Here is a 26,721-nt window from a genome sequence, read left to right on the forward strand (position 1 = left end):
ATCAAGTAATACTAGTTTAAACAGAAGAAATTGCCAATTGAATTGACTTTATTAAATGTTTCGAAATTTATATGATATTCAGTATTGATTTAGCTTAGCTTTGCTTTTTTTTTAAATTTATTGCATTTGTGAAATAAATGCTATTGAAAAAATATATTAATTTTATTAACATCCGGCTGGAAAAATATTTATTTGAATTCGTTATACAGGGCATCGCAAAAAGGCAACAAATTTTTACGGACAACGTAAGAAGGGTATTATTTTGTTTCTTTGTGTATAATATATGTATAAATCGAATTTGCTCTTCAAGACGTTTGATTTAATACCCAATGTGAAAAGTTTGGTTTTTGTCCATGATTTTACGGACATGCTTCTCGCATCCCAGGGGTAGCTCATGAACCTGAAACATATCAGGATATGTGGAGGAGAGTTTTACATTTATTTCAGTTTTGTTCTTCAAGTTCTAGAAAACACAACATAAACTCAACAGTTTAGTGAAAATCCGACATTAGGCTTTAAAGAAGTCGACTTGGTTCTCAAATTCTACGTACCATCTACGTTTTGTACTTTTTAGGTGCTTTCCCTTTTTCAATTTGTTCGGTTTTCAGCACCTGAAATAAAAATGAACTTGGTATAGCATTATAAATATAAAACTTAATAAACGTTTTAAGTTTCAACTACTTTAAATGTGTATCTATCATGTAAATTATTTTTAAAATGAATCTACAAAAAGGAAAAATATTTTTTATCGAAATTTGTTTATTTTTGTATAAAATAGTATGATTAGATTATTGTTTTTCCTTGGAAAAGGTTTTTAGGTATTTTATTTCACCCATTAAACAATTTTGAAAATTTCTAACTACTAGACATTTACAATTTATGAAAAATATTAATTTAAAAAGAATGTTTTTGTCACGTTACCAATTTATAAAGTTAGAAGAAAAAGTTAGTTAACTTTTTTTAAATATAATTCATTTGAAAAAAGTGCAATAAACTGTAATTGTCATCATCAGCAAAATATTCAGTAAAAAACAAATCGACCCGTTGTTGGAGATTTGTAATTCGAATTAATGATGAGAAAGCTGGAAGTTGTTTTAAGCTCTCAAGCTTAGTCTGGAATAAACATACTAAATTACTTTCTTTGTGTATAGTGAATATTAGCTGATTATTTGTCGATCGATCTGTAATTAGAAAGCACAAATATACCAATTGGAAAACATTATAATATTGGTTGAGATAAAAATAATAAATAATAAAGATAATATAATTAGAAAATGCTAAAAATAAAATACAAGCAGATACCCGTACGCTTTGCTGGGCCATTTCTCCTTTTTAAATCAAAGACTATCATGTTGTAGCCCTCACTTATTCTCCCTTATGTTCACGATTTTATGGATTTTAATTTTTCGGTGGGGAACTCTTTTGCCTATGATACTCGCTGACATTGTAACTTTCTATAGGTCCAATCATTAAATTAACCTGATTTTTGTACTTTTTGGATCAAAATTACTCCATCCACGTAGTTTCATCAAATTCCAAAACAAAATTTTTTTTTCCAAATTTCTCGATTTTTTTAAAGGGGTAGAAAAGTCCCCTTAAAAAATTACAAAAAAACGAAAAAATTTTTGTATCTCCAATTTCGATAAAACTCAGTATATAAGGTAATTTTGACCCAAAAAGTACAAAAATCGGGTGCATTTGTTGACTGGTCGAATAGTTTTTGAGATACGGACTAAAATCGATCCGAATATTGCTATATCTCAGAAAATCTGCATCCAATCATTAAATAAACCCGATTTTTATACTTTTTGGATCAAAATTACCCTGTATACCGACTTTCATCAAATTCCAAAACAAATTCTTTTTTTTCATTTTTCTCGATTTTTTCAAAGGGCTAAAATCTATCCAAATATGTATTGCTATATCTCAGAAAATCTCCATCCAATCAATAAATTAACCTGATTTTTATACTTTTTTTACCAAAATTACCCCATCTACCTGGTTTCATCAAATTCCAAAATAAAATTTTTTTAGCGTTTTTCTTGATTTGAGTGGTTCAAAAAAGCTTCCATTCTTGTATAGAAAAACAAGTTCCAAATTCGAATCTCAAATGTTCTGAATTGAATTTTTCACTAATTTTACTCACAATTTAAAAATAAATAGGCTCATTATTAATAGAAGAAATATCGCAATTTTCATTTACACAATATAAAATAAATTAACAAACCAATAAATAAAATTTTGCAATAAATTTTTGCAAAGTGTTGAATTTTATTTAGGTGAGCAATTCAAAATAACAAGTTTCATCGTGCACTTAAAAAAAAATATTTTTATTGAAATTTTATTATAATTTAAGCTTAATAAATACAAATAATGGATGAATTAAATTAAATACATGAACTTACTTAATTTTCTAAAGCTTTTTCAATTCTATAAACAATTTTTATATATTATATCAATTATGAAAAAATTTTAATTTTCCGAACTTGATACATCTTCTTCCTCCTGAACTTCTTCCAAGTCATCTTCTTCCTCTACATTATCATATTCTGGTTCATTAGTTGTATTATTTTCAGTATTTTTCATATCGTCATCAGCACTTTCAGTATTATCCTCCGATATTTCCACACTTTCATGTTCAACAGTATTCGATGAAATATTATCAATAGAATTAGAACTATCTTCAACTATAATAGGACTATCGCTGTCGCTCAGTAAAGCAATAGTATCTCCTTCTATAGTTATTTCGTCATCATCGTAAAAGTCATCATTACCGTCTTCAGCAAAAATTACTTCTTGTGGTGCGGGTTCAATTTTTGTGCGTGCGTATTTCTTGTGTGTTGGTAATGGGTACATCATTTCATCCTCATTAGGTGTTTCGAAATAATGATGTGGGTTTTCGAATTGCTGATTATATCTTGGATTTTGATAATATTGATGATGTGGTTGGTAGCGTTTTTGATGTTGATGATGATAATTTTGTGGTGGGTACATATTTTCTTGATCAAATTGTTGCATTTGATAATTACCTTAAAAATAATTAAAAATTTGAAACAAGTTATAAAGAAATAAACGAAAAAACACATTATATCAAGTTATGGAGTGACTTCAGTCTTCGTTCAGGTGTATTTGTCTTCATAAAGTATAGAATTAATCGAAAAGCTCGATAAAAATACTTCATTTTGAAAAAGTGTTCAATATTTTAAGAAAAGCTATCTTTTAAATACGGAGTACCGGAATCTGTAACAAAAGTTAGTATTTCCCTATTTAAGATATCAAAGTTAACCCGTATTCCGATCCAGGGGGTGGGATCATTTTTTAATAAAATATTGAATTAATATTCATATGAAAATATCTAACTTCTTAGCAAATAATATCATTGATGTAAAAATTATTTACCTTGATAATTCTCTGAATGTGGCATCATCATATGATGTTGTGGCATTCCTGGCACGCTACCATACGATTGTGGTACATTATATCCCATTGGTGCAGGTGGCATTGGCATTCTTGTTGTTGGTTGTGCCATTTCCATATGTAGCGATGGTGCAGAATGTTTTGGTGGTTTTAAAATTCTTTCCGATGTATATCTTGTAGGTGTTTGAGAATCAATATATGACAAAGCATCACCCATTTCTTCTTCTTGCATCATATCCTGATCTTCTTCATCAAAACCATCAATCATTTTTGTTTTTAATGGATTCCATGCATACTCTTCATCTGCTCCTCTCGGTAATACAATTAAATGTGATTCATCCTGTCCCATTGGTTTCGATTGATGCATTGTCGGTGGTGGTCCATACATTCCAACTGGTGATTGCTGTTCAAATTGAGGTCTGAATCCATTATTATCATAAATATTACGTCGATATACTGGACGATTATTCATTTCCATTGGATGAGAATGAAATATTGGATTCAGTTGTTGTTGAAACATTCCATTATTATAAAATCCTGGGAACGAACGTTGATACCGTTGTTGAGGACTTAATGAATTATAAAATTCTGGTGTGTGAGCTCCATAATTTAATGGATGCGTGCACCCAAACTGTATTAAAATATTCACCACAATTACTAATCGAAACATTTTTGTAAAAAACTTATTTTCACATTAAATTTCACGTTTAAATAACTTTGGCTCCTATCAAAATTTTGCTGACAATGTTGTTTAACACATTTTTAATGAAAATATTATGTATTTACTACAGAAAAGTTATGCGGATTTATTTATGAAAATAAATTTACATCTGCGTGAAAAAAAAGTATGTTTAACAAAAATTGTTTTGTTAAAACAATAAACAGTTTTAAAATTGCAACATAATTGTTAGTAAATTTTTATATTTCCTATTTATTCAAGTAAACATATTAATAATTTTTTTTTATGTTTTTTTACAGATATAATGACCAAAAACAAATTATATCAAAAAAGTCATTAGATTGCGTTCAAATACTCATAAAATACTTAAAACGAAGTAAGTACATTTTTGAAATATTTTTTATCTATAATCCATGATGGGTTTCTACATACGCGTTAGATTTGGAGGTCCTTAGGTGCCTCAAATAGCTTTTTTTACTTTTGCGACAACTGGGTTTTCTGCATACATAGAAAATGATCAAAATTTTATAATTATTTCAACAAAAATTTTATACCTATTAGACCCGGTAAAATCCGTCATTGAACATGAACGTAAAGTCCAGGTTGTCGGTGGGTAACCTGGTAGGATATTGTTTAAACTATAAAAAAAAAAACAATCGAATACACAAACGGATTATATGTTGTCATAAAGTTTTTTTTATCAATTTTTGATTGCTATGACATCGAAGTCTGGGCTTCCAAACCTTAGAATAGCTTTCCTATACCTTAAATTTATTGGCGAGAGATTATTTCCGAAAAACGACGAGCACAGAGATCAAAAACTTTCAAGTGATGAAAAAAATAAAGTACAGTAGCTAATCTAGATTTTCCGGGGCTTAGGGCCAAGTACAAGGAAGTCCCGGTTTTTATAAGAAAAATATTAAAATTTTGTTTATTGGAAATCAATGCTTATATAAGCTACATTGTTACGTAATATATTTTTTACTAGATTAACGTTCCGTATAGACATTTTACAATTCAGCGCAAAGTTAATTTTTTATTATAAAATAACTTTCGCAATATTTGTGTTATCTATTACAATAAAACAAACACATCAATGAAATTTGATACTGAAGAATGTAATATAATTGAACATATGGTAATTTTTATTATTCATATTCATAATTCGAGGGCCTCATGCCAGAAGTGCGTTTTGGCCTAAACGTAACTTTTCAGGATAGTCGATTAAAATTTTGGTACTTTTTAAATTATGCTTGCTTAAACACCAGTAAATATACTTATCAAAGGAAAATGATAACGACATTTAGATGACTTGTCGGTTTGACCTCATATCTTAGTTCAAGTGTGATTCGGTTCGTAATTTCACTTGAAATAAGATATGAATAATATAGTTGTTCCATTGGGCCTCACCTTCCCATACTAGTTAAAAAACGAATGCACTGGCAAAATATCACAAAATCGCCAAATTGGCGAGCACGCTCTTCTGTCAAGAGGCCCTCGAATTATATTAAGTAAACATGTGACAATTTTAATAAAATTAATTTAAATGTAATTTTAAAAACTATCCAAATTAACAACTAAAAAAAATTGACACAATTATTTTAGTAAGTCTGCAAAATGGATTAAAAATACTAAATCCATTTCCCCAATTTTTGTCATAGGGCGCACATTTGACGGAGCAAATATCACTTGAATTCTATAATTAAAAAAATCGACCGGATTCATGCTCATTTTCTTTTTATTGAACAATACTGATTTCCAATGCCGGTTTAAGCCAGCACGGATCCGTAGATATATGGCTCTTTGGGAAAATAGCGGATAATCAAGTAATACGTGATTTTCGTCACACCAATCATGACCTAATTATGTATTTAGAACCATTTCAGTGAAATCAAAATTATATATTAGTTTGCAACCTAAAGTCCTTTATAATATTTTAAAATATTATGATAGTTAATTATATAATAATAAAATTAATTTTAGATGCTCAATATGCTGGGATTTTTCAAGTTGGTGGCCGACGACTTTGGATAACCAAAATATATAAAATAATTTTAAATGGTAATACTTTTCGATTAGAAAAAATTTTGGAAGACGAGGGTGATGGTGTTGTATTAGAGGGCGCTTGTGCGCTTAGAATGTTTTTAATGAATTTAAAAACACCATTGATACCTGAACATATTCAAGCCCTTGTTTTAGGTATCTTGTAAAGAAATAAATTCTTTTTAAGAACAGATATATTAAAGAAAGTGTTATATTATATTAAGGTGATAACAATGATGTTGGTTCCGAAATTGTTGCCAGAGACGTTTTAGGATTAATACGACAAGATATGAAGGGTCGCCAATTAAGTTTATTAACCCAAATATTAGATTTATTGCATTGTGTTTGTAAACATAGTACTACTAATGAATTAACGGGTTCCTATATGCCAGTACAAATGTTGCCCATATTTTTTCAACTTACGGTAAGCAGTTTGAATTACTCACTTTACTTAGACTGATAGCGCAGCCAATCCTGCGGCATAAACTAAATAGTTTGAAACTTGGACGAATTATGGATATTTTTTTGAAACCTTTCTTACTAACCTTTGTTGAAAATAATATAGGCTAGTCTTCTGATTATTATTTTACTGGCCATAAGTTTGATAGTTCTAATGGATGAACGCTAATCTTTTTAATCTCTTAAAATTGTTGTACGAACTGAGAGATGAAAAAATGATATCTGCTGGTTATTTTAAAAAATTCCCCAATATTAAAATAGATTTTGAGCTTTCATGCAATTACATTCATTTTAAATTCCATCAGGCATTTTCTTTTTGGAAAAATTTAAGAATAGGGTACATTTTTTCCTAAACTTCTGATATAATGTGTTGTTACTGACAAATGGTTTCTTAGTAATCTGTGTGTTGCACATACTTACGAACATGTGCAGATAAACTAAATTACTAAACAATTTGCATCCTGTAAATAACGAAAGGAAAATTTTTTTAAACATACAAACTATTTAATATTAAATTAAATTAAATCGTAACTAAAAACTATAGACTCACAAATAGTTGTTTAATAAATTTTCATTTCTGAACATAAAAGACCTCAATAAGAAACAAAATTTGAAAAAAATAAAAACATTCTTAGGAACTTAATTAAATTTTTATTGAATTAAACAACCAGCACTCTTGAATTGTGGTTAATTGAATGGAATTATATGGATTAAAATGTGGAAAAACTATCGCCACAATTCCGTTGACGTAAATTTGTAGGATGTGCCAAGGTGCCTGCCTGTCAATGTCTTCATGACATGGCGAATTTCATTCATTAAATCTCGTATGGTTTTTAGGTGCAGTTTGCACAAAATTTATAGGAAAAAATCGCATGAAATCAAAGGTACATAATAATTGGAATCCAGAGATTAGCTGGTTTAAGATACCGCAATATGATTTGAATTCCTGTAACAATTGGAAGCTTTCATGTAGATGCAACCTGTCACATAGCAGGCGTTATTATACAACATACGAATTTGTCCTCTGAGATTATCTCAAATCCTAAAGTCAACGTCACGACAACCTTTTGTCTGACATTTGTATCCACAATTGACCGCAATGTTTATTTCAATAAAAATATTTGAAAGTTTTTAGTGAACAACGCTTATTACTCCAAAATTAATTTAATCCTGATACCAATTAACTAGTAAATTTAAAATTATATATGTAGTATGAAAATATGGTATTATGGCGGAGAATCGCAAGCATTTTTGAAGAAATTATTAGAGAAGCGCCAACAATTTTAGAAACTATACCTTCTTATGAAAGTATTTCCGAAATGGATCAACAACCTTCTGGGCAAATACTTCGCTTTGTAAGAATATTTAGTTGATGTTTCAAAATTCTAAATTAAAAGACTTTAAAAAAATTGAAATAATTGTTACGTTGTAAATTTTTTTGTTTGTTTTGTTTTAATAAAAAGTCAAAAATATTCGTACAATCGTTTTATTTGTCAGTAGTTTAGATTTATTTTTGTTAATTAGAATGAACAACATCCTGTTGTGGTTGCAAGTGATACTTATATAAATACAAGAGGCCGTCCAGAATTAATGTTTGGTGAACATTTCAATAACAATAATAATAGTTATGATAACAACCAACAGAGGCGTATTGAAGTCAATTTTATTTATTCACAATTTATATTTTATACAGGTACGTTTGTAATTTGAACTCGTTGCAATATTCTCTTTACTGACTTATTTTATTTTATTGAGTATTCGGACTTTAGTGGCATCAAACGAGGGATTTCGAATACTTAAAATATCAAACTGTATCATACGTTCGGTCTTGCCGAACTCTCTCTCTTGTTTGATTAACGATTTGTAAATGTTAGATATTTCTTTAACAGGCGGAGATTGTTGGAGATTTTTTTTATTTAGTACACACCCTATAGCCTGATCAAAGTTTATTTAAGTTTATTCTCTTGATAATTCGATCGTGGAACATGCTATAAAACCCCAAGACTTAAATTACTGGTTCATGTGTCAAGAGTATAATTATGTCTAATCTACGCTAAAGTATAAAATGAGCTTGAGTCAATATGTACCTCTCATTTCTTCGATTGTAATACTTAAAGATAAAAATGCCAGTATTTGTGCTCACGCTTGTTGATCATTAATTTTATTTTTTTAGGTGACAGATTTCCATATTCTCCACGTATGGCAACACATGGGCAATTACATCCAATTATCAGAAGAAACAGAGATAGACTAAGTAGACAAATGAATCAGATATCATCACCTCTAAGGAGACATATGAATCAGATTATATCACTTAATAATATCAGTAATATTAAGCTTTAAAATATTATTTAATTTGCATGTACTTTTACAATTTGTCATTTCATGTAAAATTGAAATTTAAAGATTATGTCATTTATATTCTGATGTTTAAAATGTTTCCTATTTTTAATATCAAAAAGTGATAATAAATACTATTTGAAAATGATCTTCTTTTCTCACAAAAAAATAACATAAAATTTATGTTAAAAAATATTAACAAAAATCGTATCAAAATAATGAGTGACATAGTCTAATATTCAAATAATATTTTCGAAATAAAAATATCATATTTTAAAAATACACTTTATTTTAATACTCAAAATATTTTTTTTTTATAAAATAAATCAACATATTTTTTTTATAGTTTTTTTTTTTAAATATACCGCGTTTAACACTTAATAAAATATAATAATAAAAAGGTAGGTACACAATTTGTTGTAAATAAATTTGTTTTATATAAAAAGAAACAACAAAAAAAACAGATCAGATCTTTGATAAAATGACGTCTTTGAAATTTGGTGCATCTTTAATAATTATCTCATTCCACCATTTTGGTCGCCCCAATGAACCTGGATTCTGGAAATAGTGTGTTTGTAAATGTTGATATACCTAAATATGAAAGAAAGTTTGATTAGTTTCAATTCCTTGTTGGTTGGTTGAAATATTTGATGATATACCTATCAACAAAATTTGAACTTTTACATTATAGTACATGCATGGTAAATTGCCCGTGCGTCGTTTGCGACACAGAGTGTATACATATACATTTTAGCTAGATTTGCTCTAACTAGATTGCTACGTTTACACGTTATTTTTTAAGACACTGTAATTAATAAACCATTTGGAAAATTCCTACTTACTTGTCCATCAGCTCTACCAAGTACAGAATTCATAACATAATCTGGATATGCTATTGCATCAACCAATGGTACAGCATCTGGTTTAATTTTATCACACAATTCTAATATGGCATCTTGTATAATTCGTACTAAATTCTCATTGGCTACATTTGCTTTATAAAAGTAAGCTATATTTTTTTCTAAATTATTTAAACCATATAATAAATAAAGTCGCTTTAATGGTTGTTGTAATGTTCTATCAAATTTCTGTTGATTTATATGGTCCCAGAACATTTTTAAAGCTAAATTTTCACCGTATACTTTTGCTAAAACTCGCGCATTATATACTTGTGCATTATTTCGTGCTGTAAATTTACATTGATTTTGTTTTTCATTCTTTTCCAGCAGTTCATGTGTATCCTTAATTAACCAACAAATCAACCACTGATAAGCGTTTACAATAACTGAAATAAAAGAATCATATTTTATTATTATCATTTTTTTAGCCTTCGTAAATCAACTTAGAATTTTTAATGTATACTAGTTATGGAGGGTAGAGGTGAGAAGGGCCATCTTAAATAAGGGTTAGAGTAAAAAAGTGATCAGATGAAAACATCAAATAACAGTTCTAAAATTGAAATTGAAAACTGCGTCTGTGTAGCAAAAGGGTCATTGATTTGATATGAATTTCTCTGTCCTTCACTAATAATTTGTTTAGATCTCTATTATTTTGAACAGTTCTTTTAAAACATACACTTTTGTTACAGCAACGCCATCCTTATTTGCTGCATTTCGATGGACACTTTGATACACTAAGATGGTCCTTCTTACCTCTACCCTGTATAATACCAGTAAACAAATTTATAAGTTCATACTTACATTCATGTGATAATACTTCATTCACATTATTTAAATAAAATTTTGTCTGCAAGATATTTTGAGCATTACATAGAAAATCGATGGTATTAAATGGTGAATCAATATTTGAGCCATTTAATACATTCTTCCACTGTCGCAATAACCAATTTGATGTTTGTTGTGATAAAACATTATTATCACCTTCATACGTAATTGTCGCTTCAATATTTGCACGTATATCACCTAATGAAGCTACTTTTAAATATCCATGTCCACCGCAAGCTTCACGACATTCACCTAAACCATAATATGATGACCATGTTGCTAGTGGTTTACATATTGATAAGATTGCGTGTATTTCTGATACAGATTCTAATACATTTTCACTACCAATATTTGAGCGTTCAACTTCTTTTAAATATAGATAGAAAAATAAATGTGTAAAAATTTTCATTACGTAAGCAGTAGCTAATAATGGAAACAGTCGGTATTGCTAAAAAATTGTGTATCATAAACATCATGTTTTGATTAAAATAATATAGGACAGCCTCAATAATTTCAAATTCATGCTTATGGTCCAAGAGGTCACTGTAGTACATTGTAGTAAAGTGGGCAATAGTACCTAGTTCAAAAATTAATTTCAACTATTACATTTATTCATATGAGTTCTTTTTGATGTTTTTGTGCATGTCTATAATGTCAAAAAGCTCATTTGAGCTAAACATAGTTTAGCTTTTTATTCTAAGAATTGATTCTGACAGAACTGGCTCGACTGACTGACAGAATTGATCACGGTTTTGGGGGGTATTCGGTAATTTCCGTGATGCTTCGTTTAGAGCGCCGTCTGATTTGAGCAGTGTTTTTGTGTAAAATAATAAAGGCAATACTGTTATTGTTCATAAAAGTGAAAGAGCACAATTACAATTTACTTATGCCAAAAAGAATTGATATTCATAGTCTTAGTCTTATAGAGATTATTTTTGACCAAAATGGACAATAATCCCCAACAGTCAAGTGTTAGCAGTGCCAAATGATAAACAGCCGGATAGACGGCGCTTTTTGCCGCATATTCGCCAACTACGAAACCGACTTTGTCGACCGGTCGGAGCACCATTAAAAAATCAACAATCAAAGCCAGCGTCAAGCGTCTTCCTGAGGTTAAACTTAAGAGTATACAGATATTAATATAGTGGGTGTTTATATTTCCGTAGGCTAACATATAATATTATGTTAAACAAAGTTATGTGCAAAAATGTAAACGTAGTCAGTGTTGGAAAGCCATATCAATAAATTTTTTAAATATCAATAAAAAAGAAAAGAAAGCCATATCAAAACTTGAGGTATAAATTATTATTATGCAAAATTAAGTGTAAAAACTATTAATATCTATTCCTGGAAATTTATTTAATAGCTTAAGCATTTCTAGTTAAAAATACCAAGGCTATCCTAGAATTAAAGTTTTAATAATACGCACATGTAGTTGATATTCCAAAATTGGAAATTCTTCCTTAGATTTGTAAGGACCAAATTGTTTTCTAACTGCTGCATAACGTATGGCTATTACCACACCTTTTGCTAAAGTATTTGCAGCATCAATTGCAATTGCCATTCGACCAATTGTTAGGTTTTGTAACATAGCACTTAAAATTCGTGCAGGGTCAGCGAAACTTGTAACATATTCCCCTTCGGGTGTTACATCAGAAGCTTTATTTAATAAATATTCACGTGGTATGCGATAATTATTAAACATAATGAACCTAAATAAGTTAGTTATAAAAGTATTATATTTATAAAACTTGATTCATTTGAAATTTTAATAAGGAACATACCCATTATCAATTCCATTAACTCCAATTTTTTCACCAACATCACCAACAATAATACCACCAAATGGTTCGAGTGTTTTTGGATTTCTTATTGGAACAATAAATGCATGTAAACCGTGACATTTACCATTTGTATACAATTGAGCAAATAATAATGCTACAACCGCCGTTTTACCTAGAAAATGTTTTTTTTCACCAAATTGTTTTCTAACAAATAAGAATTTTGGAAAAACACCTGCCATGGGGTAGAGTGAGAGACACAATTGGATTCTGGATATAGTGTTTGGATTTTTAAAATTTGTGCAATAATTTGTGAATTAGCACTAAATATTGACTCTCAAAACATATTATTGAAGAAGTTTGTACATATTACACATACCCATACTTCCAACCCAACATTTTGCTGCTTCAAAATCCGGCGTGTTTATTACAAATTCCTGCGTGGACGGATCATAAGTGGCAGTGGTTCTCATTTGTTTCGTGTTACTTCCATGCGCGACCTCCGTTAAAGCTAAACATGATAAAATCTAAACAAATCAAAAATCATCCATCAAATTAAAGTAGTATTTTATAAATATATATCCTATCTCTGTTTATTGTAAAAAGATTTTTCAATATACCTTTCTTTCGTTAGCGGCTTTATAAAATTTCAGATGTCGTTCTGTACCCAAACTTAAAATACTGTTTCCAAATAATACTTGACCCAGTGCTATCTTTATCGATAGTTCTGGATGAGTTAAATATAATGCTGAATTTATAGCCATAAGTAATTCATACTAAAATATGTAATTAAAAATTATTGACTATAGAAATTTTAGCGAATGTAAATCCAAATTCAATATTTACCTTTTCTCCAAATCGATATGAATCAATGTCAGCAGGATGATATTTATAATGTGTACAAAACTTAGTATGTTGAATCGCTACCAGGCGTTTATTTTCGTCTATTGGAAGTGATTCTGTTGAATGTTGAAACAGTGGATCGTCTTCTAAATCATTCCATATTTTATACTACAAAACAAAACAAAACCAACCTTACGATTTTATAGTATTGAAATATTTAGCAATGATTCTCGAACTTATATGCAAAATATCTTAAAATTAGCGTACTGGGTCGTCGCATGATAGATGGGCGCAAAGAGCTTTTATTTAAAATAAATGGGTCACAAAAGGAAATAGTTCACGCATCAATTATCTATGAGACAACTTTAAATCGTGGTAGCATATTGTGGACTTCAAAAAAGCTTACACTAGCACTCCCTGGTGGCGAAAATTAGATGCCACCAATACTGTCTCTGATTGGATTGTTTAAACTATTTTGCATGCATTATTTAATTTACTCAGGTGAATATTGTATTGAGAAAAATTTTACCTTTAAACGTAATAAATTTGGCTTTTCAGTGACTAAGACCATTTTTTTCCAATCAAATGATGCCTTCTGCCTGTAATAATCCAATGGTCCATTTGGTAAATCTGGTATAAAACTTGTATCATCATTACTAATTTCATCACTCATTGTGTTCTGTTGCGTATGCTTTACTATTAGTTTTTATATCTGCAAATAAATAAATAAAATAATTTGATTAAAAAAATTTAATTCTTACAATACCTATATACACCTATTCAATTACAAAAAATCCATAGCAAACACATCAAATAATATGAAATACCAAGGTTAAAATATTTTATCTATAAAGTGTATAAATAGGCATATTTATTTAAAAAAAATGTGGTATTAAATAAAAAAATATGTTTCCGCAATACATACATTTCCATTTTTAAATATATTATTTCATAAATGTAATCTAATTTTAAGGAGATTAGAAAAGTGCATTCACATATAATTCTTTCTAAGTTTCAAAATATAAAAAATCCACAGAAAATTCCCCCAAAAATCACCAAAAATGACTGCTACTTTAGACTCCTTAAATTTTAGGAGAAAAATTTTTATTTATCCTGCTCGTCCTTTTTGTTACTTTGTACTAATACTTAGGTCTAGCTATAGGTCTGCAAATATTCGAAAACGTTAATACAAATTTGACTTCCCTTTTTTAACATGAAATTTATCCCGTATGGTCTTAGAAGCTGATCTTTTAATAATCAAAAACTCGTACTAACAATTACTTCTCTAATCCGAATATGATAAATGTTGCTTCTGATTTCTGTTAAAAGTATCATTCGAACTAAAATTTTTTCGAACAAACGTTGCTGATTTGGCTATGAAGAACAAGTTTCTATCTCTTATTAGTAAAGAGCAAGAATTGACTTTTTGGCTCTACAATTTTTGATTACAAAGTTTTGTAAAAGCCCTTCGAGTTACGCCTTTATAGTTCAGTCACAAAAACCACTTTAAAATGTTCATTTGAAAGCAATTCAAAAATATTTTTTAATGGACCTACTCAAACACATTGCGTTGCGATTACAAATATGTTTTATGAATCACGGCTAAAATACCTTGTTGTTATGAATGTAAAAAACTGATGGTACCTACTTGTACCACCAGCACCAACCAAGCAAACAGTGTTTCCAAATTTTAGCAAAGAAGATTTAAATATTTCTCCGACATTGCACTTATTTTGGTTATGTATGCACTACTAAGCGAATACCGGTCACTCTATTTTGCAGCGCAAGTTGCTGATGTAATTTCGCTTAATTGAGTCGGATGAAATTTTTACTTTTTCGAAATGACAAAACATTTTTATGGCTATTGTTTTTATACCCAGATCGTGTTAAGTTTAAATTATTTTAATTTTTCATTGGAAAACCCCATTATTGATATATTTATTTGTATAATTTTGTTCGAAAATTACGTCATTTTTAAATTTGGAAGCATGAAACTTATGTTTTAAGCGTTTGATTAGATATAAATAAATACGACATTCAAAGTTTGTGAAAATTCTACCTTAAAGTGAGTAAAAATAGGAGATGAAAGTTTTTTTGTGATGACGTCGGCAAAAAAGCTTACAAGAGATCCATGGTGCTCATTTACGAACCCAACTCTACTTTTTAGTTTTTACGTCCTAAGCATTCTATACAAATTTCAGCTTTACCGAGACGGACGAACAACCGGAAATGGACTAAGTAGGTGATTTTATGAACACCATCATCAATATTTCTAAGCGTTACAAATTTGGAACTAAAATTCGTATACCTTGATATATATTTCATATACATATACAGGGTATAATAATTATTTTTATAATGAAATTTCCGTATATTAAACCATAATCGATTTGAACCTAGTTCAATAAAAATGTTATTGTTCTTTCATAAATAATAAGCCAATTAAACTATAATAATCTTAAGAAACGACTGACAATAAAATTAAAATTAATAGAAGGTTGAATATATTTTATTGTATAATTTTGTTTTTGAATAATTTAAATGAATTTAGTTAATATGACACATTCCTTTTCTTGATTCATTGTTATCAATCATAAATGGCAGAATAAAGAACATGCCGTGGTCGATATGACTTTTAAGGGCCAGATCAATACCAGAGTTCCTGATATATTTATCAAATTATTTTAGTCATTTCGAAACGAAATAAAACAGTAAAATCGTCGAATAAAGTAGCTCAAATTTCCGTTAGACCAAAGTACGAGTAAATATTAATGGTATAGGTAGAAGATGTTGACGAGTTTCTCTTCTCGAATTCCATATTATCTCGGTAAAAATGGGTGTTACGTAAAAAATGATTATGACAAAAATTTATTGATAACCATATAATTACAACAACTCATGAAAATTTTCCAGAAAATCATTTAAGTAATTTTTTGGGCACGTTTTTAAAAAATATTGAAATTTCAGGTTAAAAGTAATCTTACGATTCATTTGTTCAGGATTTACCGCGCGGCGTAAACTTGACACAAACCGTAGAGATAGAATGCCAAATTCGAATTTATTTTTCGAGGAGAAACAATGACTTCCTAGCAGGAAGATAATAATTTATTATGAAAAGTTCACGTGCGTTTTACATAACGTGCATTATTATCATGTATTATAATAAAATGATGCTAATGATTGCACAAAAGATTTTAAAATGATCTTCATTTAATATTTTGCTTGATCCACAATATTTTTAATGAACAACAAATCTTTTCTTTCATTGATTTTGTTTAAAAAAAAACTGCATTTCTTTTAGTTCATTCAAAATAACTCCAACAAAACCAATAAGATCGGATCAAATTTGCCTGTATTATCAAAAATTCGAATTTTTTCGAAATCAAAATTATTCTAGCTTTAATAGGATTCAAGAAAGTGAAGGCCCGGCCCGGAATTAAGCTCATAAGTGATAGCTAGCGAAAAACTGGCATCGCAGCTGAAAAGAATGTCTCAAAATTAGTGGGTTTCAAAAAAAATTCCAATCAAATCAGATCAAATTTGCCTGTATTATCAAAAATTCGAATTTTTTAACTTCATGACGTCATCAGAATCCAAAAAATTTAATTTTGCTCTATCAAATCCAAATTTTATCCAATTTTGATAAACCAAGTATGTAATCCTACTAACTTTGGGTCATACTTTTCAAATTTGTGATCAAAATTATTCTACCTTTAATAGGATTCAAGAAGGTGGAGTCACGGTCCCGGAATTAAGCTCATAAGTGATAGCTAGCGAAAAACTGGCATCACAGCTGAAAAGAATGACCCAAAATTAGTGGGTTTTAAAAAAAATTCCAATAAGATCGGATCAAATTTGCCTGTATTATCAAAAATTCGAATTTTTTAACTTCATGACGTCATCAGAATCCAAAAAATTTAATTTTGCTCTATCAAATCCAAATTTTATCCAATTTTGATAAACCAAGTATGTAATCCTACTAAATTTGGGTCATACTTTTCAAATTTGTGATCAAAATTATTCTAGCTCTAATAGGATTCAAGAAGGTGGAGTCACGGTCCCAGAATTAAGCTCATAAGTGATAGCTAGCGAAAAACTGGCATCACAGCTGAAAAGAATGGCCCAAATTAAGTATGTTTCAAAAAGAATTCCAATCAGATCGGATCAAATTTGCCTGTGTTATCAAAAAAATAGAATTTTTTTTATTTTTTGACTTTATATAAATTATTGAGCGCCTTTTACATGATTCTTTACTAACTTTTTGTTTTACGTAGAAAACTGGGGTTTTAAAATAAATAAATTGTTATTTTCACTTATTAGATGTCATATTTTCTTGATCTTGATGAAATTGAAAATTTCTTATAAAATTTTTGCTGCATTTTAATGTAAATAATACATAATTCGACCTTAATAATAATTCTAGTTTCTATAAAAAGTAGATTAAATTGATTTGAATGTGCATTTTTAAAAGTAGTCATTCTTTAATTTAATGATAATTACGTACGCCAATGAAAATTTTGTGGGTCTAGGTTTAATGTTCACAGCTTCAATGTCTAATTTAAAAATAATAAGGATATAAAAAAATAGGAAGCAAAACAGAAATACAATAGTTTGATAATAAGATTAAGGATTTTTTCCTGAATGGCCTATAAGTCAATGGCAGTTATCATGTTGCCACTTAATAGATATCCTTAAATAGATAAGTTAGTGACAGATTTGTTTGCTTCATTTTCTCATGTTCGTATCGCAGGGTGCTGAAAAGTTCTGAGTAAATTAAGAGAAAATTTTCAAGGATTATATATCGCAAAATTAGTTTTCTTTTTTATAGATCTTTAATATTACTTGACCATTCCTACTTCCGGTCTCACGGTATGCACAAAATTGCTATATTTCTATATGTGTCTGCCCTTTCGTCATAATATTGTAGTTGTGCCACTGGTTTTGTTCCGCAGTTTGTAGCGCGTTATATAATTAAATAAATGGAAATGATTTTACCACACTTAATATATTAATTTTTAACCGAAGTGTGAAATAAGCAATAAACTATTTTTTTAATGCTAAATGTAATGGATTTCTACTCAAAGTTCCGATCATTTATGTAAAAATATTGCCTATCCTTTTTACTATTTTCAATTGATTTCACTTAATTTTAATATTTTACGTTATCGCTACTAATAGTGTAAGCTTAAGTTCACGAGGTTTTCTAACAATATAATCGCGAAGTATACTAAATAATATCACCCGAAGTAAAATTATTGGCTGGAATCATTCTCTGGTTCCCGGGCTATAATTTTATAAATATTTATTTGCATTCATTAACTATAAATTTCTTAAAACAATGAATTAAAAATTTATTCACGTAACAACTATCTCCAACACAATGTTAATCAAAGGATAATGCGGAAATGGAAATCTATAATATGAATTACAAATATTGACAATACAATTTCTAGTTAGCCGATAATATTCACTTAACGTGAATTTATTGATTCTAATATTAACCGCCAGCGGTTTATTTTTAATATTGGCTTTCTATCTCCTACTCACCTTCATTAATTTTTGTGTAAATTGGACTTAGAAAGTATTACCTGAATAAAAATAGAATCCAACCATATGAGAAGACACAGGTCTCCTGAAGCGTCCAAAGAACTATTTGTCTTCAAAAGTAATCTGGAGAAATGCATCAATGTATACACATACCCTTAAGTGGAAGTTTCGGAAATTATTTCAGAAACCATTAATAATAGAGCATAAGAACAAGAGACATGCGCACCTGTAAATTCGACGATCCCGGCGGGAGCTATCTATCATAATGGTATCATAATTAATAATTTTGTATAATTGTTTATTTTGACAGTAAAAAATGTTGTCACATATGGTCACGTGTGCGCGTCCTTAGATATTCAATGTCAAAGGTCGCGAAAATCAGTTTTTTGAGAATATTTCGTTTTCTTTGCCTGCAATGGTATACTTATTATGAAAGTTTTAGAGGATAAAATTGAAAGTTTTAGAGGCCGTAGAAGAAGGAGCGCTCAGTAATCCGTAACTTAGTGCAGGGTCAATATTTATAAATATAAGATATAAAATAATTATTTAAGTAGTGTTTAAACAATAATTAAGTCAAAAAACCGCAGAATAGATTAGGATGCATAATTCAGCCTGTCTATTCTACGGTTTATTTACTTGATTTTCATTAAATACTGCTTAATATTTATTTAATATCTTATAAATATTGATCCAGCACTGAAGTACGTTAAGGTGAACGCTCCATCTTCTGCGCCTTCTATTTCAAAAACGGTTCAAGACATTTGGACTATCGAAGTAAAGGTTTGTGAGAAAATTCAACTTATTCCGTTAGATTACAAGGTGAAACCCTAAGATTGAATTGGATTAGAGTAGTTATTCGAGGAAAACTGTCAAAGCCCACAGAAGGCACTATCTACACCAGTTTGATTTATTTGATTTTTTTTTTGTACCTGGATGACCGAGCTTTACTATGTATTTTTTTAGTTAAAAAGGCACAAATTTTATCACTAATATAAGAACCATTTAAAATGTCTCTACACAAGTACCAATTTGAATATCCCGGCAATGTATGCTCAATGTCACAAAAAATGCTCGTTTTAAAACATTCTAAGTGTTACTATTATAACATAACATATGATGCGTACGCTTAGAATGTTTTAACTGTGGCACTTTTTCTGACAGTGAGTGTACTTTATTTCGTCGCCAATAGATGTCAGGAAGAGTCATATTTAGCAGTCAAAGTGTCAGTTTTTCCTGAAAACACGGATAAAATGACATTTTCTAAAAACCAAACCTGGTTAGATCGATTTTTCGCCCCAAAAAACCCCTGTATACCAATTTTCATGCAAATCGTTGGAGCCGTTTCCGAGATTATATATCAAAAATTGCTCGTTTAAATATATAAGATATTAATTTTCGTAGGCACTTCCGTGAATAGAAGTTTATATATAATCATTAATGTTTCAAGGTTATTACCATATTTAATTATGCCATATGTAAGAGTATTATCTGCAAGTAATAAAAAGTGTGTATATGTTTGCATTGCGCGGCACTAGGATTCTAAAATACTCAAAATTTTAAATCTAATAATCTTCTTACTTAAATAGACGAATTTTGAACTTGTGACGACTAGTAGTTCTAAATTCATCATCCATTAATCGAAAATAAGAGTATATTCTTAGAGATATAAAAATGGAGCGAATTTCATTTCCTATAATAACCGCAACGTTATTTTCACAAATTTTATCATTGCTTTTTATTTATAACCGATAAAATTTATTCGACATTTTATATGAAATACTATTTTTAAAAAGGAAAAAAACTTGGCATAGTATCAATAATAAATATAGATTATATTCCCAGTATTACGCAACTATTATGTAGATATTATCTCACTTTTTATAATGTTTAAAAAAAATGGGGGCGTTGTTTAAGTGGAAACATTTATATTTATCTTTATTAAATACAAACATTGCGTCGGCTAGAAGAAACTATTGATTGATTTAAATTTTACGATCTTGCCACTTTCAAAAATCAAAGTTGTTAAATGTTAACTAGCAACTAATCCTTGACGATTGAGTTTCTCTAAACAGGGGTGCTTAACGTACTACGATTAACCACAAACGCAAAATTGTACTTGGGAAAATGTATACTTCTATATATACAAAATCGACTTTAAGTTCAATCTCTTAATACAGTTTTTTTAGTCTCACAACTTTCTTTAAAATTAATAAATTATTTTTCTAAAATGATATTTTTTTAACTCTATAAAAGTTTTGATAATTGGAAATGTCTAATAATCAGAACACTTTTAGAATTTAATAATAAATTATCAGTAAGTTTAATAAATTATGTAAAATATTTACATAATATGATTTAAGTATTTATATGATAATTTTTTCTTTTTTGAAAGTGTTTGCAATAAAAATTATAAATATTGGTTGGCATTGAAATACGAAACACAGTAATCTCAAATGAACAAAATTATTTACGATTAATATTCCATTAGAACACAATATATAAAAATATATGTAATTATTATAACACCCACGTGATACTAACAATTTTGAATATTAAATTAAAGCATATTTCCCGCCGTTTCCAACAAACATAATTGTCACATTAAAAAAAAAAATCGAAAAATTATAGTCCAATAAAATGAAATTTAAACTACCATCAAAACGGAAGCCTGCATTTTTGAATATAAGTTCGTTTTTGAGAAAAATTTAAAGTATACATAGTTAAAAAATATTGAATTCTATTTATTGGGTAAAAAAACTAAAAACTACCCCCAAAATCACTTTTTTGAAAATATCTCGGCAACATACAAAGATATGGAAAAAAGTTTTAAATAAAAAATGTAGATATCAAAATTTTCTATAAAATCATTTCTAATAACTTTTGGCGTATTTACAATGGTTCGGACAAAATTTATTGAGTTTGGAGAGGGATATAAACTTCTGATCTTGATTTTTATGTAGATTTTCAGGATCATTCAAGAAGAGAACAAGAGAAAGAAGAACACTTTAAATTTATTGCAAAATCTCGAATTAAATCGGTGGAAATGCGACTTCAAAAATTGAAACGAAAATGATAGAAATAAGTCATCAATTTTGTAATACAATGTAATTTATATGCAATCTGATCGTTTGAGATACTTTAATTTGGGCATGTTTTGCTCATAAAATATTTATGTTCAAAGTTCTAAAACAACCCGATATGGGATAAATTTTTAATTTATTTGAACTTTGAAAATAAATAATATCTCCGAAAATATAAGGGAAGCTAAATATTAAACTTGATCAGATGAGAAAATGCTAATCTACAATCGTAATCTAACTTAATCGAGAATTTCTTAAAATTAAAAAAAATAATTAATAAACGCGATGTTAAAGGCGGATTATTTTGACTTAATCAACCCCTTTTCCAAAGATTCGGTTTTATTTACAATACGTCTTGCACGAAATCAACAATGACATATGGTTAAAAAAAATTATTGTTGTCTTATTTTATGCAAATATTCATTTTTTTAATGCATAAAATTGGAAAAAAACTTATATTTTTCTTTAATATAATTCATTTAATGGCCGAAATGAAATATACTGTATTAAAAATTACATCTAATAAAACCGTATCATTAATTTATTGTTAGTATTATGTAAGTTGAATATTATGATGATAAATTAATGGAACGAAACCACATAATACTGTTAAAAATGATTGTCCATATAGATACATATTTAATATTCTATTATAAAATATTATTGATTAGTTAAAATAGAAATAAATAGATGTTTTCAGTTTATTAACTTCTACACCCATTCCATTTGAAAATTGAAATATAAATAAGGCGGGTTTTCTTTTATAATTAAACTGAGTAAAAAAAAAAAAATGAAAATCTTTAAAATTAATTAAATTGAAGCACATGTTGAATAAAAATGTTAGAAAAATGTTTAGTTAACAAGTAAAATGATTTGTTTTTTTACCTTTCTTTCTATGTTGATTATTTAAACAATTGAAACTTAACATAAATTATTTAACAATTAAAAAGATTAACTTAAGAGATAAAATTTATTTTAATATTTTTATAATAAAACAACTAAACTCATATTTTTTTGTACAATTTATTGTATTCGTGATAACGTCACAGTGACAAATGAAACCACATGACCGGTTTTAACATTTTATTTAAGTTCAACAGATTTTCAATATGAAAAATATTGAATTTTAACTTAAATGTAAAATTAAAATCGAAAATACGTAAAACTTTTTAGTATGCGATTAATAATAAATATTTAAATAAAAATTACTAGAAAAGATTAATTGATTTTTTAAAGTATATACTTTAAATTAAATTCACATAACCTCACTTTGTTGCACATAATGAGTAAACTAGAATTACTTCATACGTTAACTGGGCATATTGGACGTGTTTGGAATGTGAGTTGGCATCCTAAAGGTACACTTTTAGCGTCATGTGGTGAAGATGTCACAATCAGAATATGGGGACAAGAAGGTAACTCCAAATGGGTGAACAAAACAATATTAACAGAAGGTCATCAACGTACCATTCGTGAAGTGTCTTGGTCTCCTTGTGGAAATTTATTAGCATCTGCAAGTTTTGATGCAACTACATCGATTTGGGATAAAAAATCTGGACAATTTGAATGTAATGTTACACTTGAAGGGCATGATAATGAAGTGAAAAGTGTTGCATGGTCGAAATCTGGTAATTTGTTAGCAACATGTAGTAGAGATAAATCTGTATGGGTTTGGGAAGTTATGTATGGGGAAGAATTTGAATGCGCTAGTGTATTAAATGCTCATACACAAGACGTTAAAAAGGTAAAATATTATCTGAGGAAATATATGCCAAAAACGGCTATGATAATTAATTCTCCGAGATCTGGGGAAAGCGTGTATATAAAAAGATTTATAGTGTGTCCTCGGATAGAGGTAACTATACTTGTAAATTTTCTTATTTTGCATTTTAAGAAAAAAAGTCATTCTTTATAAGAAGTTTTGCTTATTCTGAAAAGTATGTAGGAATATTTAAAATTTAAATTTTTGGGTAGCCAAAAATTTGGAATCACTATTTTTATTTTTGGTAAACTACCCTTCTTTTTTATAAGTTGGCGAAATGTTACTAAGCAAAGTTACTCGCAATTAAAAATTATGACTATAAAAAATATCAAGAAGATCCGTGTACTTTAATTATAGCATCATCTTTTATTTGAACAAAAGCTCTAATTATAAAAAAAAGTAAGAAAGAAAATAATAATAAATCAATTAACATGTACTATCCGACAGTGTATTTTTATGTGAACTAGGCTAGAAAATTAAAAAGAAAATTTATTTTCTCGGATAAACATTCAATAAGAATGGAATTGTCAAAGTTGGAAAGATCTTCTTGAGTAACATTTTCTTAGTAACATTTTGTCAATTTATAAAAAAAGAAGGGTAGTTTGGCAAAAATAAAAATAGTGATTCCAAATTTTTGGCTACCCTGTACATTATTAAGAAGTTTTAAATATGCGTATATAAATTCCAGAATAAGCAAAACTTTTTATAAAGAATGACTTTTTTTCTTAAAATGCAAATAAGGAAATTTACAAGTATAGTTACCTCTATCCGAGGACACACTATATTTAAAGTTTTCATCAATTTACTGCTTGTACTGTAGGGTATCCCGTTAACCTAAAAATTCGTAGACTTGAATGTTTTCAATGGCTTTAATGGCTCAAAGCTCATCAAGATCGATCCACCCCGAAAGAAAGGAACATACATACATATATAAACTGATAAACACATTACCACTCTTTTGTGCCGCGCAGCCGGGTAAAAAAAGAGAGCTTTCCAGCTTTCCGAGAATTATTTACAAAATTTGTTTGGCTCATATAATGTAATTACGTTAATAATGAATTATTGTAATTTTATTAGGTAATTTGGCATCCACATTTAGACATATTAGTATCTGCAAGCTATGATAATACAGTAAAAATGTTTAAAGAAGATCCACAAGATAACGACTGGTATTGTGTAAGCACTTTAGCATCACATGAATCCACAGTATGGAGTTTAGCTTTTGATAAAAGTGGAACTCGTTTAGCTACTTGTAGTGATGATAAAACCGTTAAAATTTGGCAGCAATATTTACCTAACAACAAAGAAGGAATTGAAACACCCGACAATGATCCCGTTTGGAAATGTGTTTGTACACTTTCTGGTTATCATAGTAGAACTATTTATGATATTACATGGTGTCCTTTGACTGATTTGATTGCAACAGCCTGTGGTGATGATGTTATTCGAATATTTAAAGAATCACCTCAATCCAATCCAAACGAACCAACATTTACGCTGATTACTAGCGTTGAACGTGCACACAGTCAAGATGTAAATTCAGTAGCATGGAATCCTACAATAGCAGGTTTACTTGCGTCTTGTAGTGATGATGGCGAAGTTAAATTGTGGCAAATGAACAAATTGGAATGATAGTTGGCGATTGATAGTTATCTTGTTTTAGCTTTTTTTTCAAGAATTATGTGTAAATATAAATTTTGTATATGAATTTTTAAAATTAAAATAATTTTAATTTTTTATAATATTGAATGGTGAAAAAAACTAATCTGACTTCCGTGCAGAAAGTGGAAAGTGTTAGCTTTCTGCCCACTGTGCAAAACTATACACTTTCCGCCTCCGTCGGTAAAAAAAATAGTATCCACACTACGGAAGTAAGTAAATAATGTCTCAGATCTCCTGTTAGTGGCATGAACATGAGGTCTGAGGAGGAGGTCTTTAAATTGAAATAGACGAGGGATTTAAGGAGTAGATTAAAGAGCAAAGAAGTATAGCGGTAAGATGTGTCAAAACACATACAATTAGGCAAACACTGGTTTGGGTTCGTTTTACCTTTTTGAATGTATTTGTATTAGAATATGAGAATATTACAATGTAAAATGTTACCATCTAAACTACAAATTACCTGTTTTTCTGGAAAATACTCAAACTTTTATGGTCAAGTTGAATCAGCATTTCTTCTTGAATTGATACTAATTAATTCTGTTTTAGAAAAAGGTAAGTTTATTGGAAAATAATGAAAAAAAAAAATACATTTATGTAAATAAATTTTAATTTTACATAATGATAATACAGTAATTATTATAATTTTTTTAAAAATATTATCATGGCGTAAAACTATCAAATAATAATAATTGAAAAGCCTCTAGTGGCATTGTGTGTATGTATAGTGGTCAAAATATTGATAAGTAAATTAACTATACTAAAATAAGTATCACCGGTTTTTACATTTATATTATTTTTTTTAGGTACTATTGAGGTTTATTTAGTGGTTACGAAATGTATACAACATTTTTGACTCCCCTATTTTCAAATTGTCCAATTTTTTAAATTTTTGCTATTTCTTATAGTATTTTATTTTAGCGCCATTTTGTTTATATATAAAATAGAGAGTCTCGGATTATGATGGCACTAATCCTTTTTATTAACGTATAATTTTTATTTAGTTAATATATCTTAATTATTAAATATAAAAAAAAAATTGAGATCGTTTCTAGGATCTTAACATACCAATTCTTGTTTGATTTTTAATAACATTTCTTTTTGTGAATTAATTTTCCGATAATTTCCTTGTTTTCTTACGATACAAAATTTTCAGAATTAAAAATTTTCTGTCCATTTATTTAAGAATCCATGTAGACTTTAGTGTTTATTCAACCATTTCAAAAAAATGAGTGTATCGGGAGTTTAAGGGCAAAAATTATTTTATAAGCTCAGTCGACAAAAAGAGTGATAATCAAATCACTTATTTTGATCATAAAGATGTTCCAAATGTACCTATGAAAATCCTATTCGAAATAAGGAGGAATAGTTACCTACTCTGCAAATT

The 26,721-nt window shown here is 28.7% G+C and overlaps 4 protein-coding genes across 6 annotated transcripts; 2 read left to right on the top strand and 2 right to left on the bottom strand.

Annotated features, from left to right (window-relative positions):
• Nucleotides 1-2,403: 2,403 nt before the first annotated feature.
• On the bottom strand, nt 2,404-4,087 carry LOC123295909. Its single transcript, XM_044877371.1, has 2 exons — nt 3,400-4,087; nt 2,404-3,029 (listed from the first exon to the last, which is right to left on the bottom strand). The coding sequence occupies exons 1-2, from the start codon at nt 4,085-4,087 to the stop codon at nt 2,473-2,475; spliced, it is 1,245 nt and encodes a 414-aa protein (XP_044733306.1). The 3' UTR covers nt 2,404-2,472.
• A 1,105-nt stretch (nt 4,088-5,192) lies between these two features.
• Nucleotides 5,193-8,962, top strand: LOC123295910. The gene is made up of 6 exons (XM_044877372.1): nt 5,193-5,214; nt 6,080-6,295; nt 6,364-6,563; nt 7,810-7,953; nt 8,123-8,291; nt 8,772-8,962. The coding sequence occupies exons 1-6, from the start codon at nt 5,193-5,195 to the stop codon at nt 8,939-8,941; spliced, it is 921 nt and encodes a 306-aa protein (XP_044733307.1). The 3' UTR covers nt 8,942-8,962.
• A 345-nt stretch (nt 8,963-9,307) lies between these two features.
• On the bottom strand, nt 9,308-22,866 carry LOC123295107 (peroxisomal acyl-coenzyme A oxidase 3-like). 3 transcript variants are annotated; one of them, XM_044876328.1, is made up of 10 exons: nt 22,799-22,866; nt 13,816-13,998; nt 13,290-13,454; nt 13,064-13,219; nt 12,823-12,970; nt 12,447-12,618; nt 12,092-12,374; nt 10,639-11,110; nt 9,781-10,223; nt 9,308-9,529 (listed from the first exon to the last, which is right to left on the bottom strand). In XM_044876328.1, exons 2-10 carry the CDS (start codon nt 13,957-13,959, stop codon nt 9,404-9,406), a joined length of 2,109 nt encoding a protein of 702 aa, XP_044732263.1. In that variant the 5' UTR covers nt 13,960-13,998; nt 22,799-22,866; the 3' UTR covers nt 9,308-9,403. The 3 variants fall into 3 exon arrangements, with proteins under 3 accessions (XP_044732263.1, XP_044732265.1, XP_044732264.1); XM_044876330.1 differs by lacking the exon at nt 22,799-22,866 and adding an exon at nt 14,935-15,065; XM_044876329.1 differs by lacking the exon at nt 22,799-22,866 and adding an exon at nt 14,898-15,065.
• Nucleotides 22,867-23,010: 144 nt separating this feature from the next.
• LOC123295108 (probable cytosolic iron-sulfur protein assembly protein Ciao1) lies at nt 23,011-25,359 on the top strand. The gene is made up of 2 exons (XM_044876331.1): nt 23,011-23,657; nt 24,753-25,359. The coding sequence occupies exons 1-2, from the start codon at nt 23,196-23,198 to the stop codon at nt 25,305-25,307; spliced, it is 1,017 nt and encodes a 338-aa protein (XP_044732266.1). The 5' UTR covers nt 23,011-23,195; the 3' UTR covers nt 25,308-25,359.
• The last annotated feature ends 1,362 nt before the right edge of the window (nt 25,360-26,721 follow it).

Source organism: Chrysoperla carnea, chromosome 3, assembly GCF_905475395.1.
Source record: "Chrysoperla carnea chromosome 3, inChrCarn1.1, whole genome shotgun sequence".
In the NCBI taxonomy this organism is placed as follows: Eukaryota; Metazoa; Arthropoda; class Insecta; order Neuroptera; family Chrysopidae; genus Chrysoperla; species Chrysoperla carnea.